This window comes from Dermacentor andersoni, chromosome 3, assembly GCF_023375885.2.
Source record: "Dermacentor andersoni chromosome 3, qqDerAnde1_hic_scaffold, whole genome shotgun sequence".
Taxonomy (NCBI): domain Eukaryota; kingdom Metazoa; phylum Arthropoda; class Arachnida; order Ixodida; family Ixodidae; genus Dermacentor; species Dermacentor andersoni.
The window spans coordinates 19,346,984-19,371,724 of NC_092816.1; the positions used below are offsets into that span (position 1 = coordinate 19,346,984).

A 24,741-nucleotide genomic window follows, 5' to 3' on the forward strand; every position below is an offset into this window, starting at 1 on the left:
GAGCTGTTTCATCAGCGTTGAACACATCCTTCTCTTCATACTTTTCAAGGAGAGAACCAACGTTAGCTTTCACCCACGCCATTGCGGTTTCATTGTTGACGGCCTGGGACTCGCCAGTGACGACTCTGCCAACGATATTGTGGCGCTCCTTAAAATGCTGCAGCCAGCCATCACTTGCAACGAAGCTGTCGCAGCCCATGCTGCAAGCAAAGTCTCTCATTTTTCTCTGGAGCAGTGCCCCACTCACGGGCAAATTAGCAGCCCTTGCATTCAAAAACCACTTGAACAGCGCCTCTTCCATGGCTTCAGAAGCAGGAGACTGCAGCTTCTTCCAGCTACCTTTCCTGGCACGTGCAACAGTGCCAGCGATGACTTCTTTGCTGCTGAGGATTGTAGAAAGGGTACTCAGTGCGATGCCGAACTCCTTGGCCACTTGAGTTTTCTTCGTGCCTGACGCGACAGCCTTAATTATGGCTGCCTTCTGATCCAAGGTGATAACTTTCCGTTTTAGCTTCAAGCTGCTGCTGCCATTCATTTCTCTGTCATGAAACTGGCGACACGGCAGAAAAAGCACTGACGGACAGCGTATGGAACAACGCAAACAAAGGTGCGCTGCACTCATCTGGCAGTGCACACTGCACGCAACAGACAGAGTGGCTTCGTTGCTTGGCCGGCTTGGCTTGGAGCGTTGCCGGATGATGAGGGGCCGCCGCGAGAGATTTGAACTGCCGCATCGGAGGGCCGCAGCGCGTCACGCAATTTAAGAAAGCTATATGTTGTGTACAAAGTGGTTTGTTAGGTGCGATATTGGAATGAAGATTTTTAGTTATATACGCTGATCAGTGAAGCTTTTTTCGTTAAAACGAAATTTTAAACACATGGGTTTCTATGAGACTTTCAAGGGGAATTACAATTCTTTCGTTATATCCATTATTTCGTGATAAGCCATTTTGCTATAACGAGATTTAAGTGTATTGCAAAATATAGCACAAAATCATACATGCTTTCTTGGATTAAGTATAAATAAACGCCAAGAACTATGTTTGCTCTCGCACAGCCAACAATACGATTTATATCGAATATTCGAAAATTTTCTAATACCTACCTAGTTCCCAAATCAGATATGAATATAAAAAAATATAACATTCGATAATATTTGAAATTTTCGAATATTCACACACCCCTAATTTCTGGACATCAGGCAGAGCCAGTCACAGAGCTTGCCCAGCTTTCGACTGGGACCCATCGACTTCTAGGCCTGACAACTCCCTACAATTTGCTGTCAGCTATGCTTCAAGACCCTTCATTAATTTTTTCGTTATGCAAGTGTAGTTTTCCAACGTATCTGGATAGTCTGTGGTTGAATGGTTAGTGCATCGGCCTGCTGTGGTGAGGTAACAGGGTTAAAAACCAACTATTGGATCAACTTGGGTCACCGAGTATATGCCAATGTGTACATACACACCTTTCTTCAACAAAGCTGTTCCACACTGACACAGGTCACTGTAGATGCTGGACTTGGTAGGCTACGCTGTTTGAAGAAACTCTTTGATGCAAACTTGGAGCACTGCGTATGTTCCGCTCGGTCTGTGCTGGGCTTCAGTGAACCTCTTTGATGCCAACTTGGGTCACTGGGAATGTGCCGCCCTACAATGATGAGAAAGGTCCTTTAGATTTCTCCGATGCTGAGCAGAATCGAACCCATGTCACAAGGGTTCCTCCGATGCTGAGCAGAATCAAACCCATGTCACAAGGGTTCCTCAAGGACAGCCATGGCAAGTGAGGAAACAATTCTCAGCATTCGCAGGCACTGGCACGCCATGCTTTTCATCTCGGAGGCCACGTACGGACTTCTTGGCAGTGCCACTAGATGATACAGCGTGTCCAAAAAGAAGCTCGACAGAGGAGCCAGGTTGTCGCAGGACATGTTTCTCATCGTTCGCACACACCGGTGTGCCATGCATTTCAGATGCTACCCCAGGTGCCGCGACAGCGGCACTAGGTGGTGCCAGGTGTTCTTATGGAAGCGGGAAAGAGAAGTCGTGCTGCAGTACATGCCTTATACATAACTCGACGGTGACAATACGTTGTGTGGCTATATTGATTCAGTACTAACGCATTACCATCAACAGTCATTGTGAGGTGGGTTCCGCTGAATTTTCTTATGCATTGTGTGAGTTCTCATGTGCTCGAATAACTAAACTTATGTTTGTGTTCGATAAGAATGGAATGTTTTGTTAGTAGCGCTGAGCTTCATTTTACCAATATATTGAAGTTCATCTCTGTGAAGATTTGTGCTCACTAATCCCACCAGACTACTTGTTTAAAGGGATGTGTTAATAGTAGGCTTTTGAGATCGAAGCAAATAGAATATTTTTCTCATAGTTTTGTGAATATAATGTGCAGCCTTTGCACACAGGCCTCACTAGTGAGCCTTTGCATTTTGCACCTTGCTAACCAAGGTCATGTCAGAGATAGTCGGAGAGTTCAACCAGTACCCAACCATAGTGTCCAAATCCACAACCAGCAATGGCTCCTTCTGAGTGACAGAAACCGATCTCGAAGGCTATGCTTCTTCTGGCAGCATGCACCGGAAGCAATTGCATTAGCCAAAAAGACGTCGTGGCCACCGTGTTTTGGTTGAGCACTACTCCATGTTTTAGACACTGCCTATTTGCCAGATGAACAAGGGGAGGAAAAGGAGCAGGACTTTGACTAAACTTTGTGGTGCATCTACAATTGTTGGAGCATCTTATCAGTATGTTGCCCCCATACCATGTGCAGGTTGCCTATGCAACAAGGCAGCATCACCTGCAGTTGCTTTTCACCTAGCAGCAGGGAGCGGCACTGATTGAGCCACATGCTGGGCTCCCCCGCTTATCCTTGCCCCCTTCTTTCTGTCTGTCATCGCTCATGCACACTTGCTCACGTGCACACTGCCACTTTGTTATGGCCTCGCGCGAGAGCTGTGAACTGGGAGTTCAGTCGTACTTTTTTTCCCACTCTCATTTAGGACGCTGTCAGTGGCTCATCAATCTAATTGGAGTGTTTTAATCGTAATCTTGAGCAAGACAATCGGCACTTTTTAGCAGGTGCAACCAGTATGTGCACACTGCACTCAGACAGTGCAAGACCACAAAGTTGAGTTTCAGCGAGATCAAGGCTTAATAAGGACGCTTCTTTCATGCTTGGACAACATTGATGCATAAACAGCACGCCACTCGTGGGCTTCTGCTAAAAGCATCACATTTGCACTTTACGCATTTGAGCTTTGGCTTTTTTTTAAGTGAAGTTGTCTGTAATTCATTTTTTTTGCATGTCCAGAACTGGTTATAAACTTTTCGGATGATGAACTTGAAGTCCTACATTAGGATCAATCATCCGACTTCGCGCCAAGCACTCTGTCTTGGCACAATGTCAGTAAGACTGTTGCCTGTAAACACCAACGTGTCTGATGCCAAGTCATGCGTAAGTGATCGGCTGAGAACATTACTGACGCCATATTAAAAGGCTCCAAGTAGTCTATGTGCAGCCAGCAGACTCCAGATGTTCTTAAACAACATTTTTGTAGCTTTTTGTCTGGAGTCTATTCCCTAAGTGACTGGGACAAATAAAGCATTCAGTTTCGTGATTTTGCTCATGTTGAAACTCCGCCTATCTCAAAATTTCTTCGTGTTATTACAGCTTCAAGTTTACATCGTTTTACTGTAGTACCAAACATAAGCCACTGCCAAATGCCATGTCTAAACAAAATTTTATTGCAAGTTACCGTGGCTTAGCTAAACATGCCAGTTTCCCTAAGTGGCAAAGCGTGTTCTAGTACGTTATGTTCAATGGGGATGGGATGAAAGTTATCATATTTTTGCTTCAGTTTCAGGTTTGCTCATTTGCAGTGGACAATGCGAAGTATTCGACAACTATTCTTTAAATATTTGGATTTTTGAATATTGGTACACCCCAATGTCGTTTATGTTTGTGACATCTCACATACATGAAACATTACAGGTTCAGGCTACATGTCTTGAACATAAAATATGCAAATGTTCTCAGTGGCAGATCACAAACCTGTACTGTCTAAAACTTGCACACACCCAGACACAGCTGCTTGTTCCATATTGATTAATGGGCACCTGAAATGTGTTATTGGTGCCATCAGTTGCAGCTCAACAAATCCACCACCTTAAAAGAAACAAAGTGACATAAGATATGGAAACAACAGTGCTGGAAGAAAGGGCACGTTTAGGAGATGATCACAGTCACCGCACTAATGCCAGTGTGACAAAAATACTGTGGGAAAGTGCACATTTACAGTGTCTCCTGCTGCCACGATCCTCCAGTCTTGTTCGTAAGGGTTAGGTGACATGACCAAACTCTCGTATCACTGGTTGCTTCCCCATTCTTTAGGCTTGTGAAGATGCCTACAGCTGCTCACACCAAGCTTGGCACTTCATTCTTTTTGGTTTACAGTAGACACAAAATACCATCATACAAGGGGGGATGTGTGCTATCTGCTATCGCAACATTGGCACTTTTAATGTGTAGTACTGTATATTCATTGCAAAATCTTGCAAGAAATGTATAATTATATTTCCTCTGCATAAGGTGTTTCCTAATCATGCAGGGTTGAAGATGTGTTGCATCAGCTGCAGCGTCAGGTGCCTGTGCTCTCTACAGCCGAGCAAGCAATGACAGAGGAGTTGAAGACCATCCAAGAACAGCTCAAAATGTTTAAGGAGTCACTGGAGCAGGCTCAAGCCAAGCAGAAATACCAAGAGCAGAGCAACAGGGATCAGGAGACTAACAGAATTGCTGGCCGATATCAGACGAGGAACCTGACGGCGAACCAAGTACAGCAAATTCGCAAGGCCCTCAAGCAGGAGTAAGTACTGCTTTGTGCCCACAGCACTTCAACCTTACAGGCAGTAAAATGCAGCTCTCCTTTTAGCCATTTACAGTCGACTTTTGGTAATTCAACCTTGACAGGACTGATGAAATTGATCATGCCATCCAGTGGGTGTAACTAAGGAAGAGGCAGAAAAGAAAGTCCAAACACATTGCTGCTTATTTGACAGCATTTGCCAAATTTTAACATGCCTTGGAATGTGACGTCTACCAATTTTTTTGATCTCGGAGTAAAAGAATAATGTAAAAATTACATCAGAGCTACTAAACAAAGTAGAAATCTAATGCGCACCCAATTGTTTTGCAAGCAAAGGTGGCATCCGTCCAATTCTAGAAATAAGAAAATTATGAAATCAGCAAAGTTTGCCTTCTCAGAATCAAAATTTATTTACACCTAATGTCCATTGTCATCACACTCAGACAATGTTTTATCATTGTCGATGAACCACGACATGTCGCTATCCAAGCAGTCCAGTGCATCTCTTATATTCGGCATTCTTAAATAGTACAACAAGACGGGACACCAGACAAAGAAAGACATAGACACGGCGCTGCATCTTAGTCTGGTGTCCCATCTTGTTGCGCTGTTTTAGAATCCGAAGTATGTCATACTAACTCGCTCAAGTTTCCACTTTAGTATGTTTTATAGGCAACATTTTAGAACAACTCTACAATCAGAGAGAGGATGACGGCCCATACCTGGACTAACCGCTTCACTAGCTCATCCAGTGATGTACGCAATTCTTGGGAATGTTGAAAACACTTGATGCAACTTTGTTGCCACTAGCGCAGCATGTGTAACATATCTTTTGAATGAGATTTTGTAAAAGATTGAAAGCGGCACATCGTCGTTTTTGATAGCAATGGTGATTATATTGGCCCTGACAGTAGGCTGTTGTGAACATGGTTTCTTATCCGATTGCACTACACTATCAATTTTCACACCAATATTCTTGAAAAAAAAATGCACACTAGAAATGCACATTATAAATGGGTAAATACGGTAATTACACATTGTGAGCTCCCATTTTATCTGAAAATTTTTCTGGGGTTGGTCCCAAATACGTATTTTTAGTGGGAAATAATGTTTATTTGACGCATTCACTGTCCCCCAGCGCTGCGAAGACAGACACTGCAGCTATTGCACTCAAGGTTGGGGTCAGGCACATTCATGCCCATCGGTCTAGCTCGAATTATCCGATGAGGGCCAATTTCAGGATCGAAATAGCAAAAGTTTTGACTTATAGAAATGCATGGGCACTAGCCGGGTCATTCAGTCAAGATTGAATTAACCAAGAAATTAAATTAGCCAGAATCTATGTAATTTTCTTGCATAAAAATATTTGTTAGGATGCCTATTAGAGGATCCCTGAAACAGTTAGGACAGTTTTTGTAGGCGCATAGGTTACAGCTACAGTAAAACATTCGCACCAAAATTTAAGTGTAGCTTACGTGATTATAAGTTACCCTCCTCTCTAGACATGCTTTTCCTTCTGAACTCGTTTGGCAATTCTTCTGAACTAAGCTCAGCCTTAACTGGCTCTGCATCATGTGATGTCGTGTCGTCTGCTTCTGGTGTCTTGAAGCCTGTCTGCAAAGCCTCCCTGATCTAGCCGTCAATCTCCAGCAAAAGCTATCCAAACAGTGTGCGTTGCGAGCATTCTGTCGCAGCCTCCAATCACTGCACGAGCACAGTATTGTCGTAGTAACCCTCTAGCGTGGAGTGACGGCAGCAAACCTTTCGATCCTGGCACTGATCGGATACTGACAGCTTAATGTGCTGCAACCGCTCTACTCGCTTGTTGCTTGGACATGATGTCGCAGTTTGACATGTCGCCATTGAGTAGATTTGCAGCACACAGTACAGCAAGGGCGATTCGTGGTGCTCGTGAAAAGAAACTTCAAGACTAACATTGACCACGCAGCTCACGTGAACACAGTGCATGTTGTAACACAAGCAGACAACACTTGCTGTGTACCAGAAGTTCTCTAGTGTAGTTATAAATTGTCGTTGCGTGTTCTCTTTCTGTTACTTCTTTTCTATAGAAACAAATTAACCAATATTCCGACTATTATGAACAACATTTGTTCACCATAAAGTTGGAAAAACTTATCAATGATGTGACCTGGGTAGCCAATCGGATAGCTCGCCCAACTAACGTCAGTTGGGCAAACGCATGAATTGGCATAGGATGGCTGAAAATTCAAGAGAGTGGTGCCATTGCAATCGGTAGCTATGCGAATTTTTAAAAACTTATAATAAATGACATGCTTTACATAACTTGATGATCAGGAAGACTTACCCTAACGACTTATTGAGTCCTTAGGACAGGTCTTGGTAAATTTGTTAAAAATCGTCAAAATTGTTTCAGGGCTCCTATAACAAAGAATTTTGTCTAACTATATATGGTCTGGTGCTGCAATTGTTGAGCTACCATGGTATTTATGGCAAGAACAGTTGCTTGGTTTGGTCATGAGCTTGGCCAAGAAGATTCTTTTGGATTAATTGTTCATATCAAATTCTATTGTTCGCTTTTATCATGGTGTCCATTTGCTGAATGTCAAAGTTTGACATTTGGGAAGAGTTTATCACAGAGTTTTCAGTATGTTAATCAAACAAGAAATACTTAGTGGATTTGCGTTGGCAAATCTGCAAAGCAGTTTTGTAGTCATGCTCACCATAAGTCGGTTGCTTTTGATGTATTAACAGATTATAGGAAGCTTTGAAAATTATATGGTAGTGCAACTTAATACGTCACATCAAACATATTGTTGCTATGTAATGAATTGTGATGACAGATCAGCGGCTGTATTATGTAACAATTCTTTTAATTTCCAATTCTTTATGCCTTTCATTGTGGGCTGGCAAGACGACACTTTTACATTATCCTTAGTAATGGCCACTTGCTGCCAAAAAGAATAGAATGGGTAGGAAACAATCCTTACAATAAAGCCCCAGGCTCAGGAATATTAATCTAAGATGCTGCAAGAGTGCTCAGAGCTAACACTGCCATGAGAAATTTACTTCCCATCACTCTCATCCTGGTGGATTACAACCTTGGTTGCCATTGCAGACACTAGCAACAGATTTCCTTTACGTAATCTTTTTATGAAACATCATACTTATGTGGACATTAATTAGTAAAATGCTGTTTCATGTTTTAGTGAACAGATTAGCTATGCGAGTGTGCATAGCTAATCAAGCAATGTCATTGGTTTTGGAGCACTAGTAGAGGATGACTCGAGAGTGATATATTTCAAGGTGTTGGGGAGCTTTTTATACGAAAGTGTTTCCCAGTGGTGGGGGGGCATGGGAATCCAGTGTGGCCCTCGTGACATCAAGCAATGCCTCCCTGCATTGAGTGCCTGCATTCCATGTTGTACTCTGACCATTTATTGTGACCACATGAAGCCAACAGACATTCAAGCCAGGGAAATCGTTAGGGAAATGACTGTTTTGTTTAATTCAAATATAAAAATAAAAAGCTAAAGGAAAATGGAAGTCACCAAAAAGACAACTACAGATGGGAGCTGTACCCACATCTTCCACATACCCAACACCCACAAGTCCAAGAAAGTAGACGTGTGGGTAGCCCACGCAGTAGCTCAATGGTAGGGCATCACACATTTAATGCTTAAGATGTGGGTTTGGCTCCCAACTGCAGCAAGTTGTCCTTTTGGCTACTTCCATTTTTTTTACATATTATTTTTATATCTCAGTTAACAAGAACGTTTTTCCTATGCTTTCCTTGATTTTGTCTGTTGGTTTCATATGGTTGCAATAAAAATAGCCCCTTGGTTCCCTTCAGTCTTCTCACATAGTGGTTTGTGCTGCATCCAAATTAAGTGTTGACCTTTTATGTGATGGCAGATATGTATCTGCTTAGTTCAGTGATTGTGCATGCATCATATCCATGTGCACACATTTTGCTTTATAGCTTGTGTCTGTTGTCATGCCTCTCAGAGCCTCATTCCATTAGTAATGAGCACACATTTACATTTTGCAGGGGTGACATTATAGCTGAGCTGGTGCAGCGGCTCTCAGCATTGATGGACTAGCGGCATTCATCCCTTGTACATATGCATTGTATGTTAATAAAATCTCCTTTTCAATGTATTTTACAATATAAATGAGCAATGCAAGCTTAATTGGCCTCATGGTTGTGCTGTTTTCTATGATACACTAATACACACCCCTGCGATTGCATAATCTACACATTAAAGGAAGCCTGCTTGCTTAGCATAATAGTGAAACCAGAAAGAAAACTAGCATTAGACAACCAGAGGTTATGAATAACCAGTAATTTTTAGCACATCTGTACCACATGCAACTGAGCTTTTAAGACGTGTCATGGTATTTACATTATGGATCAAATAAAGGTTCGGGCACAACATTGGTGCAATGTGTTTACAGCTACTACTTTAGTCTTTCAGGAGTGGTGCATGCATGTGTGTATGCACGCACACACAAAACTAAATGGGAAAGGCAGACACGACATTTGTGCATGTGTCTGCTGTGTCGATTTTTCCATTTCTTGGGGGAAACATTGAAGCTGCAAATATGCTAATGAGCAGCGCTGCCTTCGCAGCAACAAGTGTAACGGCAGAGCCATGGCATCCCTAATTGCATGATGGCGCATATGAATGCTTTTGTGTGAGCACGTGTTTTCGAGTAAGTAGCTCTAGTTCTGTGGTCTCCCTGTAAGATACAATGTGTCAGTGACTAATTGTGCCATGAGGGAGTGCCAAGGCTACATGAATGGCACTACTACTGGTACCCTTCTACTGGCGAATCTACCACATCCCACCAATGCCGGCGTGTAGTCGCTATCACGCTTACGGATCAGTTTGAGCATGTTTCCAGCGTGGAACATCATTATGATCGTGACTGCAGATTAAAAAAAATCAGATAAAGAAATGTTCCACTTTATTTTTTTTTTTCGTGTTACCACTGCAGGATTGGGCACCACTAAAAGAAAAAAAAAGTACCATATAAATTGGTTGTCGGCCCATTTGAATTGAAGGCCCCTCGCCTTCGCTCAGGGGGTCCGCGAGCCGCGACCAGCACGACAAAGGACCAGTGGCGCAAAGAACAGAAACCGCTTTAATTTACGATATAATGAAACACTCAATCACCGCAGTCTCGCAGCCAACAGCAGAAAAGAACAAGGCAAAGAAGCAAGCAGCAGAACAGCGAGGCAACAAAATGTGCAAGCAAAAGGGAGCGACGAAAGAACGGCCGTTACAAACCATCAACCAACACAATCTTTCAGTCGATAACAGAATGCACAAAGCGAAGAAAGCAGGCAAGCACCGAACCAGGCGTGCAGACACAGTCCCAAAAGCGAACAACAAGAGCACTCTTTCACGCTGACACTATGCAAAAACGCTTTTCCCCGCTCTGCAGCACGCTCGTAAAAAAACCTAGACGAGCCACGCCCCACCAGCGCCTCCCCAGGCCCGCGCCCCAAGAAAGCCCAGAGCACGACCTACTGGAACTCCAGACCTGCACAGATATCTGGCTTCTATGGGAGCAGCTTGCGCCCGCTTCCGTTCAACCGACAGCCGTAGGTGGCGCTATTATAACTTGTTCGTCTTTAAAAGATAGACGAATACCAGACAGTTGGCGACAAAGTAGAATGAATTTAGTTTATAAAGGTAAGGGGGAGAGAGAAAGACAGAATTCACTCGTATAGACCGTTGACCATTACAACGGTAATATACAGGCTAGCAATGCAGGCAATCAAATTAAAGCTTCAAGCATGGGCAGAGAATAATGGTATTTTGGGAGAGCTTCAGAATGGCTTTAGAATAGGTAGGCGTTTGGATGATAACTTGTTTGTTCATACTCAGTGTATTGAAATATCAAAAGCAGAAAGCAGACCGTTGTATGTGGCCTTTTTGGACATTACAGGAGCCTACGACAACGTAGACCGCAACATTTTGTGGAATATTCTGGAAGGGGAAGGCTTAGCTAACGATTGTCTACAGCTTTTGGGAGAGATTTACCTAGAAAATACCATTTGCATTGAATGGGAAGGGATGAGGAGCACGGAAAAAGTTCATATCAACAAGAGACTGAGGCAGGGGTGCCCTTTATCCCCGCTGCTGTTTATGATGTACATGGTGAGGATGGAGAGGGCGCTAGAAGGAAGTAATATTGGGTTTAATCTCTCATACAAACAGGCAGGCACAGTAATAGAGCAGCAACTCCCAGGTTTATTTTATGCGGACGACATTGTGTTGCTCGCTAACAAGCAAAGTGATTTGCAATGTCTGGCTAATATCTGTGGACAGGAAGGCAACAATATAGGTTTGAAATTTAGTGTTAGAAAATCAGGTGTTATGGTATTCAATGAAAACAGTGAACAGACAGTGGAGATACAGGGCCAGGAAATACCTCGGGTAACAGAATATAAATACCTTGGTATATGGATAAACGAAGGCAATGGATATATGGAAACACAGGAAAAAACCATCACAGTCAAGGGGAAGAGAAATGCAGCCATAATGAAACACAGAGCGCTATGGGGATACAATAGGTACGAGGTCCTCCGAGGTATGTGGAAAGGGGTAATGGTTCCAGGACTTACTTTTGGAAATACGGTTGTTTGGTTTAAATCAGGGGTACAATCAGGACTTGACGGGAACCAAAGGTCAGTGGGTCGCCTCGCATTGGGCGCTCACGGGAAGACTACAAATGAAGCTGTGCAGGGGGATATGGGCTGGGCTAGTTTTGAAGTGAGGGAAGCTCGCAGTAAAATTGAGTATGAAGAACGGCTGAGGAATATGGAAGAAATTAAATGGGCTGGGAGAGTGTTCAGGTATCTGTACAGGAAAAACATTAATTCACAGTGGAGGAAAAGAACTAGGAAGCTTACCAGCAAGTATGCGGCCTGTGGGGTGGGCAACACAGCAACAAAGAAGGTCAAGCGGAAAGTCAGAGAGGCTGAATTAATCTCATGGGTGGCGGCAATGGAAAAGAAACCTGCCATGAGTAACTACTTAAGAGGAAAAAACGAAATCAGGAAAGAAACCATTTATGATAACTCAAAGGGAAGCTCATTACTTTTCGAAGCGAGATCGGGATGCCTTAGATATAAGAAGGAAGAAGAAGCATGTGCTTGCTGCGGTAAAGCTAGGGAAACGACGGAGCATATTTTATTGGAATGTGAAGACGTCTACCCAGCGGTCGATTTTGGCACCACTGGCCTCCTTGAAGCCCTTGGGTTCAGCGGGAGCAGTGGTAAAGCAAACAGGTCCGCAATAGACATTAGTAAGAGGCGATTGGAGGATTGGTGGAGGAAAAGTAGGGAAACGACAAACGACTGAGACGTACAAAAGCACAGTTCACAATAGGGGATCAGAAAATTTGGGCGTGGTAGTGTTTTTTTTTTTTTTTTTTTCATTGTTTAACCTAGGTAGGATATTAGGCAGTATAGTAGCAAGAGCTTGGTGGCGCAACCCACTGCCCCGCTCCAAAGGGGACGCTCATAATATCCATCCATCCATCCATCACGCTAGGAGGATAAATGGGGCTACAGCTCGGTTCCTCGCAGTGGTCGGCGCGCTGCCTTGCGCTATGTCGGATGATGTATAGCCATAAGTTGTGGGGATGCGCGACTCTCACGCCTCCCCTGAGATCTAGTTTTCCCGCATAGCTCGTCTCCTGCAGGGCGGCTTCGCCCGCCGCGTGGCCTGGCGCCCGCGGCGGTCGGAGTGGTTGAAGCGCAGTGCGAGAGATGGCGCTAGTGCTGCGCAGCTGCTTTAGCAGCTGCTAACGCCGCCGACAGGCGAGGTTACTTGGGCGCCGGGGGACAAGGGGCTTTCTCTTTCCCGGCGGGTCGGGGGACAGCGCGGACGTCCGCGCGGGCGCCGACCATGCTTCTGCGAGACTGCCTCGCGTGGCCGCCTTCGAGCGTGCCACCATTCGCGTGACCGTACACGCGAATGACCCGGCGTTGGGATCCAGCATGGGGTGAACATATTCGCTCGCTATCCGGTCGCTCGGTGAGCCGGACTTCTAGATTTGTCGCGCGCCCATCGGCATGTTTTGGGGATAGGAACTCGGCTAGCTGGCATTGATCTATGAAAGGTGCAATAAATGCCCTTGTGATTGTTTGCACTACTGTGTTGTCGTTCCTTTGTCCCAAGAGTACGGAGGAGAACCCCCGTATCTCCCACAAAGTTTAACAAAGGGCAACCATGTCCACACCATCAGCCGAACCAAGGCGCAGCCAAGGGTATTGCTTTCGCAATCTTCCAGGCTTAACCAAGCTAAGCCTTCAGCCAATTTTTTCCTGGTATTTTTGAAGTCGACATATAGAGATACCCGGAGACCGGCACAAAACTTTTCAAGAAGGGAAAAACATAGGTTGAGACCTCCAACGGCCTCCAAATAATTTTTTTTTACTTAACCAATATTTTGATATATCAGGATCCGAGCTAATGAGGGTTTACTGTATAATTAGTTGGGCTTCGACTGTGTCGAGTACATTAGGCCGCCAACTTGAGATACTGTCTGAATTCTTCACAAACAGCTGTCACATGGTCTAATACGTCGCATCCTCACTTCTTTCCTATTTTAGGGCTTGACTGAATTTGGTGTCAAAATCATGTTCCAACATCTTTCACTCATTCTCCATTGAATACTTTCTTTTTTGTTCAACTTCCTTCAACGTCATATGTAAATTTCTGCTGGAACCTCATGTCGCGATTTCTGGAGTTATTGACGCGCGGCGAAGGGCCCTGGGCGTCTTTTCGATGCACATGCTCACGGAAATCTCGTAGCCTCGTGTTTCTGGCGGGAGTAGAAAAAAAAGAAAACAAAATCACTGCCCAAGCACTCCGCACAGATGGTTAACCAGTGAAACTGAAACGTGCGGCCCCGGTGTTTGTCACTGGGTTAATCCCGACGGTTCATTAAACACAAGCTTGGTAGGCTGCCGGATCTTCGGTATGGCGTAGACGAGCTCGTTCCCGGTTCCGCTTGCGGCAATGCTGATCAAAAGCTGCCTGCTCCTCAGTAGTACTATGACGCGTCGCCTACCCGTTTCGGAGCCGGAGAGAAACTGCTGCGCGCCCGCCCGGCTGTGATGGAGAGCAGCGAGTACGTCACTACTGGCGCAGCTAATCCAGCACCACCTAGATAGCACAAGCCCTTTTCACTACGGCCCGTGACGTCATGTTACCTGGCCCGATGCCATAGAATCTAATGTGGATGCTCCCGAGTAGGCAACAGTGATTTTGGCGTCACCGCTTTCATCACGCCAGCTTTGTCAATGGAAATTTCGGGCCAGGTGTGACGTCATGGATCGTAGTAAACAGGCCTTGTGCTATCTACGGTGTTGGCTAACCGCGCACCTCTCTCTCTTTTTTTTTTCTTTTCGCGCCTCCGCATGGGGTTGCGCCGGAGGAGTTTTCGGCGTACAGGCGACCGACAGACGGACGGCCGGGCGAATCGGTTAGTCATATACAGCTTCGCTGTAAAAACGCCTCGCGCCGCGCCTACGAGCACATCATGTTCACACTTTTCATTTTCCACTGTCGCGATCCAGCTTTCGTCATGCACAAAGCCACCCTTAACAAGGCACTCGTCACTGAAGTCGAGCAGCGCTGTGTCCTGCTGGATGTGCGCGATCAAAACCGCAGAAAGTCACGGCTTTGATACTGCGTTGACAGCGACAGCAATCAAACTACACCAAGGCTAGTAGTTTTATCGGCCGTATAAACTGCACTAATCATTCGCTAATTAAACTAGCAAGAATGTAGTGTAACGCGCGCACATGGCAAACATGAACAGATTTCACTCGACGACCGCAACACACTCGCTGTCACAACGCTGGCGTGATGAGCTCAAACAGAGGAGAGCGAATGCTTTTGCTGCCGCCTTTCCCTTCAACGCGGCTCCGAAACTGAGATTACGCGACTTCCAGCACGAGGGGGCGCGCGCGAAGACAGCGCATTAAAACCCCTTAAACTTCGTAAAGTAGCGACACTCTCCACCTCCGCTAGGGTGGCTAGAAGAGGAGATGTGAATACCAAGGAGGATATATTTTTATATATCCTCCTTGGTGAATACCGGCGGCGAAAACGTGACGCCACAGCGCACCGATGCCGCGGGGCGGCGCTGTTGACCGAGGCGCGTATGCGGCCTGTGGGGTGGGCAACACAGCAACAAAGAAGGTCAAGCGGAAAGTCAGAGAGGCTGAATTAATCTCATGGGTGGCGGCAATGGAAAAGAAACCTGCCATGAGTAACTACTTAAGGGGAAAAAATGAAATTAGGAAAGAAACCATTTATGATAACTCAAAGGGAAGCTCATTACTTTTCGAAGCGAGATCGGGATGCCTTAGAACACGCACCTATAAAGCGAGATATAAGAATGAAGAAGAAACATGTGCTTGCTGCGGTAAAGCTAGGGAAACGACGGAACATATTTTATTAGAATGTGAGGACGTCTACCCAGCGGTCGATTTAGGCACCACTGGCCTCCTTGAAGCCCTTGGGTTCAGCGGGAGCAGTGGTAAAGCAAACAGGTCCGCAATAGACATCAGTAAGAGGCGATTGGAGGATTGGTGGAAGAAAAGTAGGGAAACGACAAAAGACGGAGACGTACAAAAGCACAGTTCGCAATAGGGTATCAGGAAATTTGGACGTGGTAGTTCATAATGGGTTTTTTTTTTTTTTTTTTTCATTGGTGAACATAGGTAGGATATTAGGCAGCATAGTAGTAAGAGCTTGGTGGCGCAAGCCACCGCCCCGTTCCAAAGGGGACGCTCATAACATCCATCCGGGAAGCAGGCAGCCGAAATTAGCGCCTCGCCAGCCTCGCGTCGGCTGCATGTTGTTGTGTCGGCAGCGGCAGGCAAGCGGGGGGCCCCGACGGGCGAACGCGCGGCTAGCGCCGGCGCAGTAAAGGAGACACGGAGCTAACTGCTCCCGATGAAAACCGGAACGAAGACTCCGCCGACCTGCGGCTGTTTATTGCTTATAAAGGCTTCACCTGCTAGATGGCACCTCCCGATTGGTCCAAGCTTGTCACATGACAGAAGGGGGGTGCGCCATCTAGCTAAGCAATTACAAAACATACATGTGCGATGACACAGAGATCTGACAGGGGGCGACACTATACTACATCATCCCCCCCTGGAAACAAAGCGAGCATACATTGAAACGCGCACACAAGACGCGCACTTAAGTCCCAAACAATTTCAGTTCATTCCCCCCCCATGTTCACACACGCGCACCAGTTGCACACAAAGCACGCACTTAAGTCCACAAATTCAATCCATCCCCGCCCAAGTCCACACACACGCGCACCAGTCTTGGGCACCAAAATATGGGCAGTCACTCAAACAAAGTCCAACACGGAACACGGCACAAAACTCAATGCACCGCAACAAGGAACACATTTTACCTGTGTGAACGAAAAAATGTGAAGTGCCTCCCAAATGTCACAGCGAGGCCCCTAGCCGTGGCATTTCGAAGACTGCAAAACGCTCTACATTCAAGAAACATAATCGTCAAGCCACGGAGGCCGTTTTTTGACACGATGAGGACGCATGCGTACCTCAGAAGAACTTTGGGGGTTGCGACTCGTTTCGGTCGACTTTAAAGACCCAGTCGTCCCACTACTATTTCCCTCCCCCTGGTTGGACAATTGAATGTGGTTGTCGCGCAAAGCTGGAGAGGGTTGCCCAGGAAGCTCCTCTCGAAGTCCCAACAAGTCCTGGGATGCTACCGATTCCCCCACGGAATCAGAAATGATTGCTGACTGTGTAGCCTCTGAAGCAATACAGTCAGATGCACTACTTAAGTGATGCCTATGAAAGGACGATGTCATGCCAGACGAGTCATCGGAATGACTATCCAGGTTTGAATACGAGTACAAAAAATCTTTATCCGTTGTGGACAATGTACTATGTTTTAAATTATCTACTACTGTGGTTAACTTAGAGGCATTCCACGTCTTCCCATCACTGAGTACAAAAGAGGATGGTCCTACCTGGGCTTTAACTGTACGAGGCGTACTGTACTTAAAAAATCTTTTCTTGGCAAGTTTTACTTTGACGGTGTCTCCCACCTTGATACGAGTTGCCTGAGCACCTCTCAGTTTGTCTACATACTGTTTAGTTTGCTGCTGTTTCTGCGAGACTCTCTCGCGAACTTTACTGTTCTGAACCGCTGTGTGCTTAGGCAACCTGAAGTTGCTAATATCTACCTTTGAACGGGGTTGACGACCATGAAGTAGGAAAGCTGGGGAGAGACCCGTTGTAGCATGTGGCGTAATCCTATAAGAACCCAAGAATTCTGAAATGCTTTTCGAAGCATCTCGACCTTCAAGCCTTGCTACCTGCAGGTGTTCCTTAATGACTCTGTTGAACCTTTCTATTTGACCATTTCCCTGAGGATAATAGTTGGAGGAGAAAAAATGAGCGATTCCTTTTTCCTTTAGGTAATCTTTGAATTGTTTTGAGACAAACTGTGGACCATTGTCTGTAACTATAGAGTCTGGCAATCCTTCACGGCTGAAAGCCCAATCAAGAAGCTTAATGACATCATCTGTGGAGATGGAATTAGTACCAAGTACTTCTGGCCACTTTGAGTAGTAATCAACAAGGGTGACTAGATACCTAGGGTAGGACATGTTTAATGGGCCAATAATGTCCATTCCCAATTTCTGCCAAGGCCCGTTCGGCCATTCGACTGGCTGCAGTGGAGCTACATGAGGCTTTGCAGACTTGTCTGCCAGCTTACATACATGACAATGCTTTACATACTGTTCAACAGTGCTATCCATCTGGGGCCACCAATAGCGTTCACGAAGAAGCTGCTTAGTACGTACTATGCCCTGATGATTTTCATGTGCCAGCTGTAGAAATGTAGGTATTAGGACACTGGGTATTACCACACGATCACCACGCATGAGTAATCCGTCTACAAAGGACAATTCTTCATTTACATGAAAGTAAGCTATTAAAGCATTGTCTATGGCTTTCTTAGAAGGCCAACCTTCTGCTAGGCATTTACTGACCTTCTGAAGCGTCTCATCTGTACTCGTTGCAAGTTGCACCGTTTCCTTGTCAACGACTGATGTGACTAAGGATACTATTTCTTCCTCCTGAACTACATTCTGGGAATCTTTTACTGGAAGTCTAGACAAGGCATCAGCTACTAGATTTTCTGATCCTTTGCAATATTCAATCTGAAAGTTGTAATACAGGAGCCTGGCTGACCATCTTGAAATGCGAAGAGGTCGACGACCTGAGTCGCCAGCGGACAGTAATGCAACTACTGCTTGATGGTCAGTTCGAAGAGTGAACCGTCTACCCCAGAGGTAAACATGCCATTTTTCACATGCGAACAGACATGCTAGCGCTTCACGCTCTCCTACAGAATACTTTCGTTCAGCTACAGACAAAGTTCTAGATGCAAAAGCTACAGTTTCTAGCTTGGAACCATACGGTTGCTGTAACACAGCACCAACACCAACATCAGATGCATCAGTCGTGACTACCACAGGCAATTCAGGGTTGAAAATCTTAATGACAGGGGAACATGTAAGATGAGCTTTCAACTGATTGAAGCTACGTTGTGCGTCATCAGACCAAGCAAAATTTTGCCCTTGCCTGAGCATGAGGCGAAGCGGTTCTACAAGTTCTGCATAATGATCAATGAACTTGGCATAGTAACCAGCTAATCCTAAGAAGGATTGCAATGACTTAATATCTGTAGGAACAGGTGCATTCAGGATTGCCTTTACCTTGCTCTCTGTAGGCGAAATGCCTTCAGCTGAAATTTTATGGCCCAGAAAAGTCAGTTCTCTCACAGAGAAGACACATTTTTCATTCAGTTTCATACCACTGTTTGAAATGCAAAGCAAGACTTCTCTTAAATTAGCATCATGCTCAGGTTTCGTCTGACCCCATACCAAAATGTCATCAAGGTAACAGACAACATTCTTACAATTCTGCAAGATTTGTGACATCATTTTCTGAAACACTGCTGGCGCGGATGCCAAACCAAAACAGACACGCTTGAACCTGAATAAGCCTTCATGAGTTATGAATGTGGTGAGATCTCTACTACCTTCTTCCAGTAACAGCTGGTGGTAAGCAGATGCTAGATCCAGCTTAGAAAAATATGTGGCACCATGAAACATTTGCAATAACTCTTCCACGTGCGGCAAAGGATACCCATCAATGACAATTGCCTTATTCGGTTCTCGGAGGTCAACACAGAGCCGGATGGCTCCATCCTTTTTGCGCACCACGACGAGTGGAGACACCCATTCAGAAGCCTCGACGCGCTCGATGACGTCGCAGTCCTCGAGACGCCGCAGTTCATTTGTCACCTGGTCACGGAGAGCCAGGGGTAGCCTGCGCAATTTGGAAGATACAGGTTTCATACCTTGCCGCCGATGTATTCGGTGCACGAAGTTTTTGACGAGTCCCAACTCGCCACTGAAGAGGTGATCAAAACCCGGAGGCACACCTGTGGGGCTCTGTACTGGAGGAAGCGTAGCCAGGCAGCATGTCAGCGAAGTACCGTCGATTTGTATCCCCAAGCGCTGGATGGCGTCAAGACCCAGCAGTGATGTTCCTGTGGACGTTACATGGAACGTGACTGAGCACGACCTTTGAAGAAACTGGACAGTGGCTTGGAAAAGGCCTTGAATGTCGATGCGTTGCTTGGAGAAATTCCTCAAGTCCACTGCTGCTTTTGACAGTCTGTGCTGTCGACCAAAGTGCTTTTCAAAATCCTCGGCCGTCATCAATGAGACAGACGCGCCTGTGTCCACGAGCAGCCGCATGGCGACGTCGTTAACTACGACCGGGACTTGTAAATCCCTTTTAGCTTCCAAGGTGCTCACCGTCAAGACAGACGCGGACGGCTGTCCTGCGGAAGTTGACGAAGACCGCGTCTCTGCGGAAGAGACGTGCTGGACAGTACGGGTTTTTCGGCATACTGATGCAAAATGACCCAACGTGTGGCAGGCGTTGCACCGCCGGTTCCTTGCGGGGCAATTCCTGTACGTTGCAACATGCTTCGTACTGCCACACCGGTCGCATGAACTATGCTCGAAATTAGGGTCCTTCGCATCCTGTGCTTCATTGCGGGTCCCGGAGGAGCCTCGCGGAAAATGTCGATCATCTGGGCGGCTTCTTGGAAGACGGCGGCCATCTTGGCGGCTCCTCGGAAGAAGTCTGCCATCTTCATGGCCTCCTGCACTACGTCGGCCATCTTGGCGGCTTCCCAGAAGAAGTCGGCCATCGTCATGGCCTCCCGGACTACGTCGGCCATCTTGGCTCGTCGATGGAGCGCCAAGTTGAGCTGCCTCAATTCTTTGTATTTCCTCCGAGCCGAACGCGCGGTTCGCTCGATGTAGGGCTTCTAACGAGCGTCCAATTTCCTCTGCCTTGTCCAAGGTCAGGGTTTCGCCGTGAGCCAACAACTTTTCGCGAACGCTGACGTTCGCTACCCCATGTATGATTTGGTCTCGGACGCGCTCGCCATAGGTTGTGCCGAAGTTGCATTGTACCGCCTTCTCCTTCAATGCGGTCACGAATTCCAGGAATCCTTCTCCGTCGAACTGCTTCCGACTGGTGAATTCGTGCCGTTCCGCCAGGACATTTGTTGACGCGGCGAACAGCCGGTCAAGCCGCTCCAAGAGTCTCGGAAACTCTGACGCTGGCGGGACCGCATCACTTGACGTTGACGCTGCGCCGGTCGACTGCCTTGCTGCTTCACTTGACGGTGACGCTGCGCCGGTTAACTGCCTTGCTGCTTCCTGCTCCTCGTCTGCGAAGTACTTCCGTTGTCCCTCACGCCCGAGAGCGCTGACGAGCGCGGACGCTCGTCGCGCGTCCGTCCAGTCGCCACCGCCGGCCGCTTCGAGGTGGGCCTGAAAAATTTTTTTCCAGCGATACCAAGGGATTAACGGTGGGCCGGGCACTTCAAGAAAAACGGGAAGGTTCGCAGTAAAAGCCATGCCGGGTAGCGTGCAGGAGGCAAGCCGGAGCTCGCCGCAGGAATGGGGCAAGGAAGAACAAGGGGGCGAGTAGGCCTAGGCTCGGAAGCCTCGCGACGCCAAGTGCGTCGGCGGCGTTTGCCTGCCGTGCGGACACGGGAAGGGTCGCTTCACTTACGAAGCTCGTTGGTGTCCCGGGGCTTCGGTCGGAACCGCTGCGGGAATCCCATCCTCGTCGCCAAAAGATGTTGTGTCGGCAGCGGCAGGCAAGCGGGGGGCCCCGACGGGCGAACGCGCGGCTAGCGCCGGCGCAGTAAAGGAGACACGGAGCTAACTGCTCCCGATGAAAACCGGAACGAAGACTCCGCCGACCTGCGGCTGTTTATTGCTTATAAAGGCTTCACCTGCTAGATGGCACCTCCCGATTGGTCCAAGCTTGTCACATGACAGAAGGGGGGTGCGCCATCTAGCTAAGCAATTACAAAACATACATGTGCGATGACACAGAGATCTGACAGGGGGCGACACTATACTACACATGTCTAGCAGCGAAGTGAAAGTGAGCCTGTTTCGAGTATCGCGCGCTTTCTGTGAGCGTCAAAGAATGAATCTTTATCATGAAAATGATGTTACGTCAGCCCACATCATTACTCCTGTGAAATTTTACGGGCCCAGTTCGCACTGTATCGAGATTCAAACGCATTTTGTCTGTGCACATTTCGTGAAGCGGCAAAGGGTGTTAAGGGCTAGTGGGGGGCTTCGAAATAATTTCGATCACTTCGGGTTCTTTAACGCGCACTGGCATCATACGGCACACGGGCGCCTTGCATTTCGCCTCTGAAAATGCGACCGTCGTCCTCGAGCCACCCTACCTCCGCCTTCACTCCTCCTCGTTTCCACTCTCTTTCACGCTCCCTCCTCGACCGTGGCGCCACTTACACTGCTCGACGCTCCTCACCACTCCGTAGACGCTATCTCGAGCAAAGATGGCGCTGAAGCAAGGTGCGAGGGCCCACGTGATGCTATTAGGCCAATAGCGACGCGGCGTCGGCCTCGGCCAGAGCGCGCGAGGAGGAGGCGGCATTCTTCAAAGCGTGGCACTACATTACGAAGTTTAAAAAGGGGTTTTACAGCGCATTAGTAAGTATAACTACTTAAGAGGAAAAAACGAAGTCAGGAAAGAAACAATTAATGATAACTCAAAGGGAAGCTCATTACTTTTCGAAGCGAGATCGGGATGCCATAGAACACGCACCTATAAAGCGAGATACAAGAAGGAAGACGAAGCATGTGCTTGCTGCGGTAAAGATAGGGAAACTATGGAGCATGTTATATTAGAATGTGAAGAAGTCTGCCCAGCGGTCGATTCAGGCACCACTGGCCTCCTTGAAGCCCTTGGGTTCAGCGAGAGCAGTGGAAAAGTAAACATGACCGCAATAGGGATTAGTAAGAGGCGATTGGAGGATTGGTGAAAGAAAGTAGGGAAACTACGAAAAAACGGAGACGTACAAAAGCACAGTTCGCAATAGGGGATCAGAAAATTTGGTTGTGGGAGTTCATAGCGTCTTATTTTTTTATTGTTTAACCTAGGTAGGACATTAGGCAGTATAATAGCAATAGCTTGGTGGCGCAACCCACCGCCCCGTTCCAAAGGGGACGGGGTGGGGGACGGGGTGGGAAGGGAAGGGGAACATCCATCCACATGCAGCCATGTGTCTCGTCCAAACTTTGCACCCGCATCATACAGCGCGTGGGGCGCGATGTGATCTTATTACACTTGGACCTCACAGTGACGACGACGGTGAAAATTGGCCTTGAGTGTCCATATAATTGCTATCGCATAAAGCAAACGACATATGAAATGCGATCAGGCATGGCGATGCACTGCGCATTCGCGCCGCGTTTGCAGTGCCTTCGTGCGGGCGCTCCCGCGTCGGCGGCGGTGCGGGCGTTTGCCGCCCGTCGCATTTTCGCTAGGGGTGTGCGACTGTCAAAATTTTCGAATACGAATCGAACACTTCGCTTCGAATATCGAATAATAATATGCACATGCATTTATTAGTAAGCTTCGTTATTTAACATGTTGGTATATCGCAGTTACATTGTCAACGGTAAAAATTTAGACTATTAGGTTGTTATATACTAAAAGATGGCAGAGAGTTTTAGAATTAAGGCCCCAATAGTTTGGGACCCCAGAGAGCTTTGCGGATGTTAGCGTCGAGGCACGCAGGAGCGAAGAGGTTTAGAATAGGGATTTGCGTTTGCTGAGAGCGTCTTGCGCTGACTGCGCCACTACGTACGTACGTAGTGGCACCACGGCACCAAACTTGATGAGGTTTGTTGCATTGAAAATCAAAGCTTAAAGTCTAGTGACTGTTAGTTTCGAATTTTTTATTTGTCGTCAATCTGCATTCTGTTATCGCCTGGCCGAGATACCTGGACTTCGCTTCAGTGTGTATGCGGATGACGTCACAATATGGACCAACGGGGGCTCCGACGGCTACCAGTCCGATGCCATTCGATCCTTCAAGCCGGACTCTACACCATTGCCACATTTCTGAAGGAGGTAGGACTCGTGCCTTCTGCTGACAAAACTAACTTCATAGTACTGGGCACGAAGGCAGCCCGTTCTGCCTCGCAATTTTCATTCACCTTTGATGGCGAGCAAATATCTCAGCAAGCTAGTGTTCGAGTTCTAGGCACCTACATCGGTGCAGATGGTGGCACAGCAACATGGCTTCGCAACATCACTCGGACCTGGCATCAGATACTCCACCTAATCCGCCGCATCGCGTCCAAAAACTGGGGAAGTGAGGAGCAAACTCTCCCTTGCCTCGTGACTGCTCTACTAATTTCACGTGCTGTATACGGCTATAACTTCTAGTCTTACCCGAAAGCAACGACAAAAACTCCAATCGCTCAACCACGAAGCCATGAAGTCACCGGCCTGCTGCGTTTCACTTCCTTACACCGCCTTGCCCAAATGACCCCGATGAATCCGATCGAGACAATAGCAGAGGCTGCCAAGCATTCACATCTGTCCCGACTATAGGATCCACGATATCCGGTCGTAGCATCCTCTCGCTTCTTCGTCTGCCAGTCCCGTCAACGCCTCTGCCCTCTTTCACTGCTCCGTGGTATTGTCCCCTGACCGGGTACTTTGCACCGATTTCCCAAAATGTGAATGCCGATCACGCAGAGAGACAGATGTCTTACGGAAAGCGGCATGAAGCTGAAGTTCGCGACGCTCCTCCCCATCACCACGCTGTGTCTACACCGACGCCGCCCTCAGTGACGAAGCTTCAACCATAGCGTACTAGTGGCCCACGTACCGCCATGGCCTACTCTTCCTGCCGCCCTGCCTGCAACGACCCATTACCAGCGGAACTAGCTGCGATATCCGCTGCATGTGACGTCGTCCTTAAGCCTCCTTTTGCTGCCTTCAAGCATCACACTGTTTACACAGACTTACAGGCCTCCATAAAGGCCTGCGCCCGGCTGGACTCGCACAATGGTGCTGTCCACTCGATACACCGGGCGATGCGAATCGCTGACGAGGCTATCCACACTGTCCGCCTCGCATGGATACCAGGTCACGCTGGGGTCGCTGGCAATCGAATGGCCGACTCTCTGGCAAGGGAGCTTCTTTCCTGCCCCTCGGAGACTCGGCCACAAGTGCCTGACGACTCATACGTCATCGACCCGGACAGTCCTGGCAGAGGCGAAGGCGATTCGAAGGGCTGCGCTCCGGAACATCCTCCCAGAAAATCCTACACCTTTGCCGGGGATGTTTACCCGTGCTGAAGCCACATGCCTGCGACGCATCGTCACTGAGACAGCAGTGACACCAGCGCGCCGCGCCAGGA

The 24,741-nt window shown here is 47.3% G+C and overlaps 2 protein-coding genes across 2 annotated transcripts in view; one reads left to right on the plus strand and one right to left on the minus strand.

The window, feature by feature from the left end:
* Window positions 1–9,051, plus strand: part of LOC126519799 (nucleoporin 88-like) — a 34,800-nt gene extending 25,749 nt beyond the window's left edge. The window contains exons 11-12 of the mRNA XM_050169107.2: window positions 4,622–4,879; window positions 8,910–9,051. Of these exons, the coding sequence (XP_050025064.1) occupies window positions 4,622–4,879; window positions 8,910–8,961 (310 nt within the window). The 3' untranslated portion in view covers window positions 8,962–9,051. The remainder of the gene's footprint in view (window positions 1–4,621; window positions 4,880–8,909) is intronic.
* Window positions 9,052–15,847: 6,796 nt separating this feature from the next.
* Window positions 15,848–21,412, minus strand: LOC129382133 (uncharacterized). The gene is made up of 2 exons (XM_055065539.2): window positions 19,399–21,412; window positions 15,848–19,283 (listed from the first exon to the last, which is right to left on the minus strand). The coding sequence occupies exons 1-2, from the start codon at window positions 20,894–20,896 to the stop codon at window positions 19,255–19,257; spliced, it is 1,527 nt and encodes a 508-aa protein (XP_054921514.1). The 5' UTR covers window positions 20,897–21,412; the 3' UTR covers window positions 15,848–19,254.
* Window positions 21,413–24,741: the final 3,329 nt, after the last annotated feature.